The 11,858-nt window shown below is 40.4% G+C and overlaps 1 protein-coding gene across 2 annotated transcripts in view; it reads left to right on the top strand.

Moving 5' to 3' along the window:
• Window positions 1-751: 751 nt before the first annotated feature.
• Window positions 752-11,858, top strand: part of ttyh3a (tweety family member 3a) — a 65,639-nt gene continuing 54,532 nt past the window's right edge. Inside the window, exon 1 of one of the 2 annotated variants that reach the window (XM_014193068.3) lies at window positions 752-1,853. In XM_014193068.3, coding sequence (XP_014048543.3) covers window positions 1,728-1,853 — 126 coding nt within the window. In that variant the 5' untranslated portion in view covers window positions 752-1,727. The remainder of the gene's footprint in view (window positions 1,854-11,858) is intronic. The other variant, XM_014193067.3, reaches the window with a different exon arrangement.

Genomic DNA, 11,858 nt, shown 5'->3' with positions numbered 1-11,858 from the left:
TTATCAAGAGAAAGTCCCTGGTCATCCCTACTGCCTCTGATCTGGTGGACTCACTAAACATAAATGCTTCCCTTGTAAATTATGTCTAAGTGTTGGAGTGTGCCGCTGGCTGTCAAAAAAACGAATAAAAAAAGGATATTGTGCCTCTGGTTTGCTAAATAAAAGGAATTTGATCTATAGATAGCATTTACTTTTACTTTGTACTTTTACTCAAGTAGTATTTTACTGGGTTATTAAGGTAGCTTTACTTTTACTCAAGTATGACAATCAAGTACTTTTTCCACCTCTGCCTAACCATAACTTGATTTGAAAACAAATCTAGCCAAATAAATCAAAGAACATCTCTTTGAGGACCAGTGCACCAAATCTATGTATTGTATATTGATATACAAATGTGTATATGATTACATTGTAAGCTATTTTTACTTGTTGGTCGTTCAATGGGTTCAGACGGTCTAAAAGTTTGAAGGGTGATTTGTCTCCTCCAATAGAGCCCGAAGGAGAGAAAAAAAACAGTCAAGTAATTAGCAGGACCCTAAATTCATAATGACAAAAATGTTGTTATTGTACAGTGTGTGTGTGTCAATGATTTCCTGGATAGAGCCCAATAGTTTGTTCATTTATCCCTTCACTCAGCAGGTCGACTCGACAACTCGCTCTTACTGAAAATATGCCTGGGTGTGTGCAGCTCCACCATCTCGCCACCAGAGGCCACTACACACAAATCATTTGCACGAGACAGCGGCGCTGCGTGAGGAGTGCGGTTGTGGGTGCGAGCGGGACTGCAATCTGCATCGGATGGTGTGGAGGTTGCAGTGTCGTAGTCTCCCGAACAGTTCACCGGATTGTTGTTTATCTTTAGCGAATGAACAGGAATTGTCGACTTTAAACTACTTTGCAATACAGTAAAAGACTTGGTCGCCATCAAAGCATTTAGGAAAATTGAAGAAAAGACAAAGGGCGCAAATGGAACTGGAGCAACCACGGACGGAGCACGGATATATCCGTTAAGCTAGTTAGCAAGCCAACTAGCCTGCTGCTAGCTTTACAAATTGGAACACGAGGAACAATCAACTGGCTATGACTGATAATGAGGAAAGGACAGTCAAATTATAACCCAGAAGGAATTATTGAGAATCAATCAAATGTTTTAGCTACGCTTTTTAACTTACGAAAGTATTTGAATGAAATGGATGCGTTCTGTACAATTGCTCAACAACAATAGTTAGCCGGCTAGCTAGCTAAGGTTACTTGCATGTTGAGTTGGGAAGCTATCCATTTAGCCAAATAACGTTACGTCATCTGTACAGTAGTTAACCAGACAGACAGGCAACTACAACAAGGTGGATGAACTGTCAACTTCGTGGGGGTGTTCGTGACGTTAACGTTAGTTGACTGGGTAGCCTATTATTCCTCCTTCAGCTTGTTTGGCACAGTTTAGTATTACACATGACAGAAGTGAACATGGGAGTGTTATAGGACAATGGATATAGTTAGCTACCCGTTTGTTAGTACCGTTGGGAAGAAGTGACAACCGATATCTCAGGTACAGTTTAAGCGTTGGACCACAATGCATTAGGTCTGACGTGCTGCATTCGGACATAGGGATCTCTGGTTTTACTGGACCGCTTGCTAACAATAACTTTATGACGCGGGCTCAGTCCATTATTTCATTTTTGACTGACCACGCAGATCAGTTTCCCTAAAGAGTCCACAGCTCTCATACCATGGCAGCGGTTGTCAACTACTCACCGCCGTGGTGGGTCAACCTGCTACACCGACTCCCTCATTTCAACCTTCAATTCGAACAGACAAGCAGTGATTTTCGCCCGGAGGACTCGTCATATCAACAGGTAACTTTATGACATGCACTTACTCGAACTGTGTCTTGTGAATCAGAAGCAATAAATGTCTGTCAAACGTTATACGTTTGTAAACAAAGCAGTTGCCAGTGGGTTGCTGTTTGATGTATGATAATATTCTGGGATGATGCAATTGATAGAGGATTTTGGGGAGTTGAACAAATGGGGCAGGCATCAGCACAGACCAATGCAGTGTTATACCCCGGTGCACTGACAATGCCTATTAAACTTGTTTGGCGCAGAGCCTTTGCAAGAGTATTCAAGACTCCTTATTAACCGTGGTTCCCTAGGCATGGTACAGCACATAGACCCAGTCCCTACTGAGACTGGAGGGGTGACTAACAACTACTCTTGCAGGCTATATTTCTCAAACTGTTGTCATGTTGACTTCCCATTGCAGAAACAGCCACTGTTACCTTCTGACAAGACATGACATGTATGGATTCCAGGGATGGGTGGAGATGGATTAAAGACAGTGGTCTTTAAACCGAGTCATAACAGGGATCCCATATTTCATAAATTGCAGCATAATCATAGCTATTCATCTAGGCATGTTTTCCCGTTCTCCTAATTAAGTGTGTGTGAGGGGGAGCATAATGCCCATTTACGGTGTGGCCGTTATGGCTTTGGCCTGTGCAACTGCAAACAGAAACTTTGGACATTTTAAATTAGCTAATCACAGGAGATGGGGATTTCCAAAATGAGCTTGTCTGCTTCCAAAGTGTATGGAGGAGGATGAGATTAACAGATGGCTTCCCCTTCCCTGTCAGCTGCTGTGGGTATCACAACGACAGTTGTCACAACAGGCTCTAAAAAGAGGGCTGTATTTTCTGGCACTGAGTGTGACTGTCAGTTGAGTGCTCAGGGAGAAGGGAAAGGGAGATTGCCAGAGCTGCTCATTCACAGCTTCTAGGACCAAGATAACCTGTCAGTTATCAGACGTAATACTGGGCCATGGGCCTGCTGACCGAACACTTCATCCAGCCTACACATCTCAAGATAACCCCAGATTAAGTCATGCTGAAGGAATTGAATGTACTATCCTCAACCTACAAAGTTATTTCTCAAATTTCTTGAGATAACTCTGTCCTAACCAAAGCAGGCTGTGGGCCATGTCAGTGTGAATGAGACTCAGTCATGTCTGTAATGTGCCATGTGTTAGCTGATGATTAGTCTGTTAGGCATTATTTGCATTCTTTTCTGCATTCTTGTCATACTGTAACTCTGTTCCTCAGGAGACAGAGCCTTGATGTATGACCTTTGACCTGAGGTTGTGACCCCCCAAGGTCATCTGGCTGCCCGATTTTACGTTTTAGTCACTTAGCAGATGCTCTTATCCAGAGTGACTTAAAGTTAAAACATTCATCTTAAAGAAGAATTTCACTATTTAGGACCATAATCTGTATTTTTGATGTAAATGGCATGTTATAGAAGGTTCCAGACAGTTTTATTTGCAATTTCACTTGATTTTGAGAAACTTATCCCACCAACAATTGACTTCCTGAGCCTTATTCTGGAGTTACAAGGCATCCAGAAAACATGAACTGATGCTCCAAATACGTCCTTTTACAAACGGCAAAGCTCTCAGTATCCTGATGCAGGTCTTTAGATGTTGTACACATTACATTTTGTCATACTGAACTTTATCCACAACTTTATAATGTATTTTTTAACTCAAGCGATAATTTCTAGCGTGCACATATTGGTGTGCATGCGTTTACTTCCTTGTTCCTCTCGCTTCTGCCTATAAGTTAGGGGGGACGTGTTTAATAAACACACTAGCCAGTCCACAACAACGTGTCCACTGTAAACGCAGGGCTGCTAGCTAGCTGCTGCTCGCTAATGTTTTTTACTATGCTACCAACATGTCTGACTAGAGAATATGAGGAGGAAATGTTCGAATTTGCAGGCAAGCCTTATTTATTTGAGCCGGCATACACAGACGAAGATCTTCAACAGATTGAGGATGACAGAGAAAGGAGAGGGTGAGACGGAGCAGGCAGGGGCTCAGGCAGATATTCAACCAGCAGCTGAGATGGGACTCAGGACCTCTGGGAACTGGTGGTATACCTCTGACGGCAAGTGCCTTTGCTTGCACGGAGTTGGACCTGCTTATACCAGATTTGGAAAATCTATACTGAACAACAATATAAACGCAAATGTCAATTTTTACTGAGTTACAGTTCATATAAGAAAATCAGTCAATTGAAATATGTTAATTTGGCCCTAATCTATGGATTTCACATGACTAGGCAGCGGCACAGCTGTGGGTGGCCAATCAATCAGAATGAGTTTTTCCCCACAAAGGGACTTTTTTATTAAAGACAGAAACACTCCTCAGTTTCATCAGCTGTCTGGGTGGCTGGTCTCAGATGATCCCGCAGGTGAAGAAGCTGGATGTGGAGGTCCTGGGCTGGCGTGGTTACACGTGGTCTGCGGTTGTGAGGCCGGTGGACGTGCGGTTGTGAAGCCGGTTGCATGTACCTTCCAAATTCTCTAAAACAATGTTGGAAGTAGCTTATGGTAGAGAAATAAACATTAAATTCTCTGTCAACAGCTGTGGTGGACATTACTGTAGTCAGCATGCCAATTGCACCCTCTCTCAAAACTTGAGACGTGTGGCATTGTGTTGTGTGACAAAACTGCACATTTTAGTGGCCTTTTATTTTCCCAACCACAAGGGGAACCTGTTAAATTTTTCATATGCACAAAAGCTTATTTCTCTCATTCTGTCCACAAATTTGGTTTACATCCCTGTTAGTGAGCATTTCTCCTTTGCCAAGATCATCCATCGACCTGACAGGTGTGGCATATCAAGAAGCTGATTAAACAGCATGATCATTACACAGGTGCACCTTGACGGGATCCTGAGGCCCGTTGTCGTGCCATTCATCTGCTGCCATCACCTCATGTTTCAGCATGATAATGCACAGCCCCATATCGAAAGGATCTATACGCAATTCCTGAAAGCTGAAAATGTCCCCAGTTCTTCTATGGCCTGCATACTCACCAGACATGTCACCCATTGCTATGCTCTGGATCGACGTGTACGACATCGTGTTCCAGTTCCCGCCAATATCCAGAAACTTCAATGGCAACAGTCGTTGAAGAGGAGTGGGACAGCATTCCACAGGTCACAATCAACAGCCTGATCAACTCTGTGCGAAAGGAGATGTGTCCCGCTGCATGAGGTAAATGGTGGTCACACCAGGTACTGACTGGTTTTCTGATCCACACCCCTAGCTTTTTTATAAAGGGTATCTGACCAATGGAGAACTGTATTCCCAGTCATGTGAAATCCATAGATTAGCGCCTAATGAATAATGAATTTATTTCAATTGACTGATTTCTTTATATGTCCTGTAATTCAGTAAAATCTTAAATTGTTGCATTTATATTTGTGTTCAGTATACATGTTTGTCTAAATGTCCTTATGTGCTGGAGAAGCTAATTGCTAGATGCTTCGGGGGTGTAGTTCACTATAGGCTATGGCACTAGTAAAAATCATGTTTGATCATGTCTTTTACACAATACATGTTTTCATTGCTTGCTAGTAATTATATAAATCGATCTTTAAAAAAAAGTTTGGATGTGTCTGACTATTCCTTCCTCATTTGACAGGTTGTTCTGTCTCGGAGGAAGCTGATTTAGTAGCTCTCGTCACCAACGAGCATCATTTATTTCCCCTTATAAATTGTTTAGGGTGTTCATGTTTCCACATATATCTAGTAATTAATTTCTTCTAAATGTATATACTGTTGCTTCCTCTTTTGCCAGTGTCATGGTATTTACTGTGAGGTTAATGTGTCGAGGAAATGTTTGGTCGAGTTGCATTGTCTCATTTCAGTTTCATATTTAACTGCAGTAATTTACCATTTTGCAATCCTCCCAGTGGATGCAATGTTTGTTTATTTCCATATTGTAATGTGTCCTGTGTTTTGAAGTTATGCGCGTCTCGGTTTTCTCCGTGCATAATGGGAGCGCGGTTCCATAAGTAATATGTTTTGCCTCCTGTTGGCCTGCAGAACTATTGTTAGGAATTGTGTATTCATTAATGGAAATTATTCCCGCATATTATTTAGACAGAATATGTTAATGTAGGTTTAAAGAAGTGTGTGTTACATGATTTAATATGCCATATTTGGGTTAATGGTACGGTTCATAGGGAGGGGCCATAGGTATAAAGGTACCTGTTTCACCTGTGAGCTTCAGTTATGTTGTAGCTCTGCTATGTGAGCTGTATGGGGAGGCTGTCCATAGTCTTGTATACCCCAACCTGATATAGTTGGTTTGGCAGGGTAGGGAGGTTTAGGTTTTTGATTCATATTCAACCCTGTATTTTGAGTCTGTTCATTTTGTAAATACCTTTTAGTAGGTTATGTACATTTTAATTGGGTTTTGTCATTCACCGGGAATTACCTTTCACTGTTTCACTGGACACTATTTTGCACTTGATCCTGCTGCCTGCTACTGACTGCCCTTAAGGCTGCTCCAACATCTGGTCCCTACGACATGTGCCTAATGTTGTGTCAAATGGACAATGAATGCACCAATCCTCCAATTTGGCATGGTATAGTTTGATATGGAATATTTTCTTATTTTATAGACTAATCAACGGTGGTCAGCCCCAGTCCTGGCCGATATGCCGCCCTAGGCGGAACCAAAAAAAATGCCACTCTCCTATCCCCGCAAAGTAGAATAGTAGCCTAGGCTATACTGTGTCGGCCTGCAATACACTTTTATGAATGTCTGTGTAACCTACCGTTTGTAAAACAGGCAATTTACCGTAATAATTAATTTACCGCTCTCATTCTCGGAGTGGAAAAGTTGTTTGCACAGTTCAAAATCTCGTACGCTTGTGAGAAACAACTTTTGGTTTATTTCATAACATAATTGACATGCTCCATATGAGCAATGAGCATCTGGTTTCTCTGTCCTGTTAATTTTGACGGAGCACGCATAGAAGTACCTGGCTTGCTTCTCGCAAATGTAAAATGTAGGAAAGTGCCCAGCTGGGCTTCTCAGTTTTTCTTCACCTCAACGAAGTGCATTTCTTTTAATACATTTTTTATGTCCATTCAAATTTATAGCAGTTCCTCACAGTTAGAGGTCGACCGATTTTATGATTTTTCAACGCCGATACCGATTATTGGAGGACCCGAAAAAGCCGGTACCGATTTAATCGGCCTATTTTTATTATATATATTATACATTTATTTGATTTATTTCTTTGTAATAATGACAATTACAACAATACTGAATGAACACTTATTTTAACTTAATATAATACATCAATAAAATCAATTTAGCCTCAAATAAATAATGAAACATGTTTAAATAATGCAAAAACAAAGTTTTGGAGAAGAAAGTAAAAGTGCAATATGTGCCATGTAAGAAAGCTAACGTTTAAGTTCCTTGCTCAGAACATGAGAACATATGAAAGCTGGTGGTTCCTTTTAACATGCGTCTTCAATATTCCCAGGTAAGAAGTTTTAGGTTGTAGTTATTATAGGAATTATAGGACTATTTCTCTCTCTACGATTTGTATTTCATATACCTTTGACTATTGGATGTTCTTATAGGCACTTTAGTATTGCCAGTGTAACAGTATAGCTTCCGTCCCTCTCCTCGCTCTTACCTGGGCTCGAACCAGGAACACATCGACAACAGCCACCCTCGAAGCAGCGTTACCCATGCAGAGCAAGGGGAACAACTACTCCAAGTCTCAGAGCGAGTGACGTTTGAAACGCTATTAGCGCGCACCCCGCTAACTAGCTATCCATTTCACATCGGTTACACCAGTCAAATCTCGGGAGTTGATAGGCTTGAAGTCATGAACAGCGCAATGCTTGAAGCATTGCGAAGAGCTGCTGGCAAAACGCACGGAAGTGCTGTTTGAATGAATGCTTATGAGCCTGCTGGTGCCTACCACCGCTCAGTCAGACTGCTCTATCAAATCATAGACTTAATGATAATATAATAAACACACAGAAATACGAGTCTTAGTTTCCGGATTCGACCATATTAATGACCTATCATCTCGAAAACAAAACGTTTATTCTTTCAGTGAAATACGGAACCGTTCCATATATTATCTAGCATCCATAAGTCTAAATATTCCTGTTATATTGCACAACCTTCAATGTTATGTCATAATTACGTAAAATTCTGGCAAATTAGTTCGCAACGAGCCTGGCGGCCCAAACTGTTGCATATACCCTGACTCTGCGTGCAATGAACGCAAGAGAAGTGACACAATTTCACCTGGTTAATATTGCCTGCTAACCTGGATTTCTTTTAGCTAAATATGCAGGTTAAAAAATATATACTTCTGTGTATTGATTTTAAGAAAGGCATTGATGTTTATGATTAGGTACAGTCGTGCAACGATTGTGCTTTTTTCGCAAATGTGCCGTGTGGCTCAGTTAGTAGAGCATGGTGTTTGCAACGCCAGGGTTGTGGGTTCGATTCCCACGGGGGACCAGTACGGAGAAAAAAATGTATGAAATGTATGCATTCACTACTGTAAGTCGCTCTGGATAAGAGCGTCTGCTAAAATGACTAAAATGTAAAATGTAAATGTTAAATCATCCCCCGTTTGGCGAAGTTGGCTGTCTTTGTTAGGAAGAAATAGTCTTCCCCTCAGTTCACAACGAGCCAGGCGGCCCAAACTGCTCCATATACCCTGACTCTGTTGCAAGAGAAGTGACACAATTTTCCTAGTTAAACCTGTTAGGGACAGATGTGCTGCTAGCGGAACGCCTCACCAATATCCAATGGTATAGAGTGGTGCGAATTACAAATACCTCAAAAATGCAAAAACTTCAAACATATGACTATTTTACACCATTTTAAAGACAAGACTCTTTACAACGAAAGCAAAACATTAGATTATGTCAGGAGAGTACCCAGCCAGAAATAATCACACACCAATTTTTCAAGCTAGCATATATGTCACCAAAACCACAGCTAAATGCAGCACTAACCTTTGATGATCTTCATCAGATGACACTCATAGGACATTATGTTATACAATACATGCATGTTTTGTTCAATCAAGTTCATATTTATATCAAAAACCAGCTTTTTACATTAGCATGTTTTGTTCAGAACTAGCATACCCACAGAAAACTTCCGGTGAATTTACTAAATTACTCACGATTAACGTTCACAAAAAAACTATTATTTTAAGAATTATAGATACAGAACTCCTTTATGCAATCGCGGTGTCAGATTTTAAAATAGCTTTTCGGTGAAAGCACATTTTGCAATATTCTGAGTAGATAGCCCGGCCATCACAGGCTAGCTATTTTGACACCCACCAAGTTTGGTACTCACCAAACTCAGATTTACTATAAGAAAAATTGGATTGCCATTGCTGTTCTTCGTCAGAATGCACTCCCAGGACTTCTACTTCAACCACAAATGTTGGTTTGGTTCCAAATAATCCATAGTTATATCCAAATAGCGGCGTTTTGTTCGTGCGTTCAAGACACTATCCGAAGGGTGACGCGCCGGCGCATATCGTGACAAAAAAATTCAAAATATTCTATTACCGTACTTCGAAGCATGTCAAACGCTGTTTAAAATCCATTTTTATGCGATTTTTCTCTTGTAAAATAGCGCTAATATTCCGACCGGGAGTCGTTGTTTCCGTTCAAAGACTGAAAAAGTAAAATGGACTCTTCACGTGCACATGCGCGCCAGTCTCATTGTTCTCAGATCAACCACTTACCAAATTTTTATCCGGCCGTGCAAATACTGCCCCCTATCCCCAACAGGTTAAGGTAATCTAAAAATATCCTATGGAATAAATGAAGGAACCGCTTTTCAGATTTTGCTAGGTGTCATGGGAATTATGACTCGCACTTTGGTAGTCAATTCTTACCATGCCCATTATTAAAATAGGATTTCCTGCATATAGAAATTACAGTTTTCAGCATTCATCACAGGTAACTTAAACTCAATTTTTTTATTCAAACAGTTGAGAGTATTTGTCTCCTAAGCAGACTCATCAGTATTGTTGTCACTTCAGAGCTGTATGTATGTATGTATGTATGTATGTATGTATGTATGTATGTATGTATGTATGTATGTATGTATGTATGTATGTATGTATGTATGTATGTATGTATGTATGTAAGTCATAATAATAATCGACCGACTAATCGGTATCGGCTTTTTTGGGCCTCCAATAATCGGCATCGGTATTGGAGTTGAAAAACCATAATCGGTCGACCTCTAATGGAGAGGTCTTGAAGCAGGCAGGCCTTCCCCGGGTGGAACAGCACCTCTGTCTTGTCAAGGTTGAGCTTGAGGTGGTGCGCCGACATCCAAGTCGCGTGTTGCCACCTGGGTGTCAGAGGGGGGTATCTTGGCAAAGGAGAAATGCTCACTAACAGGGATGTGCACTACATTTTTTAGAAATTAGCTTTACATGTAAAGTACAGATATCCCCAGAAACGACTTAAGTAGTGCTTTTAAAGTATTTTTATTTATGTGCTTTACACCACTGGATGTTACAGACAGTAACTGTGCTGTCCAGCACACTCTTCACTAGGCTATAATGTGCTTTCAGTCTTCAAAGGTCTTTCAGGGTTATGGGACAGCTTTTGTCTTGGGCCAAGTATGTCAGGAAATAATTAGACAGTCGGACAGATTATTGATGCTGACGTTCTTGCCGTCCCTGGTGACTAAGGGCTTATCCCCTCCAACATCCCTCTCCCTCTCTCGACAGTCTTGACGATTCCTAAAAATATTCTACCCATCTTCTACTCTCCAACCCAACTCTTATCTATACCTACATATGCCATACCTCACACCTGACTACTGTAAACACGATTGAAACATACAGTATATGACCATCAGTATCCTTACCTAATTTCTGCACCTGTAGAGCTCTTTCTGGTTCAAGCAGCAAGGTAATAGCAACAAGGCATACAACTGTAACGGGTAAATCCATTTGAATTCAATCACTTTCTGACAACACCCCTTTTGATTTGAACGCAACCTACCATACACATTTGCCCATTGTAGAAGTGCTCAGAAAGTGACTTTTTGGACCTGAATGCCAAAACCTTCAAGAGATTAAGGTGCTCAACGTTGACTTATTTTGCATACCCCACCATACCATGAGACATGTCTTCATCACTAGGAAAGATAAATGTTTGAGATAGAATTTAAAAGTTTTACAAACTGTATTGTTAAACTGTATAATTTTTCCTCTTTTCTTCTTTTTTTTACAATTCTGTCTTTTTTTTTTTTTTACCTGAAGTCAATTATCTACAAAATCTCCTATCTTTGTTGAATACAGCGTGGGTGTAATGTTTTGGTTGATAAATGTACTAATAGGAATATAATTTACATTTTTGACTTTCAAATGTTACCACAAAGCTCACTGGAGGTCCACACATCAGAGAATGTTTACTTGAATGGAGATATATATATATATCCATTCAAGTAAACATTCTCTGATATATATATATATATATATATCCATTCAAGTAAACATTCTCTGATATATATATATATATACGGTTGAAGTCGGAAGTTTACATACATCTTAGCCAAATACAATTCCTGGCATTTAATCCTAGTAAAGATTCCCTGTCTTAGGTCAGTTAGGATCACCACTTTATTTTAAGAATGTGAAATGTCAGAATAATAGTAGAGAATTATTTATTTCAGCTTTTATTTCTTTCATCACATTCCCAGTGGGTCAGAAGTTTACATACACTCAATTAGTATTTGGTACCATTACCTTTAAATTGTTTAACTTGTGTCAAATGTTTCGGGTAGCCTTACACAAGCTTCCCACAATAAGTTGGGTGAATTTTGGCCCATTCCTCCTGACAGAGCTGGTGTAACTGAGTCAGGTTTGTAGGCCTCCTTGCTCGCACACGCTTTTTCAGTTCTGCCCACACATTCTCTATAGGATTGAGGTCAGGGCTTTGTGATGGCCACTCCAATACCTTGACTTTGTTGTCCTTAAGCCAT

The sequence above is a fragment of the Salmo salar genome, chromosome 03 (genome assembly GCF_965601325.2).
Source record: "Salmo salar chromosome 03, fSalSal1, whole genome shotgun sequence".
Lineage (NCBI taxonomy): Eukaryota > Metazoa > Chordata > Actinopteri > Salmoniformes > Salmonidae > Salmo > Salmo salar.
This window is presented reverse-complemented; position numbering and strand designations above follow the sequence as displayed.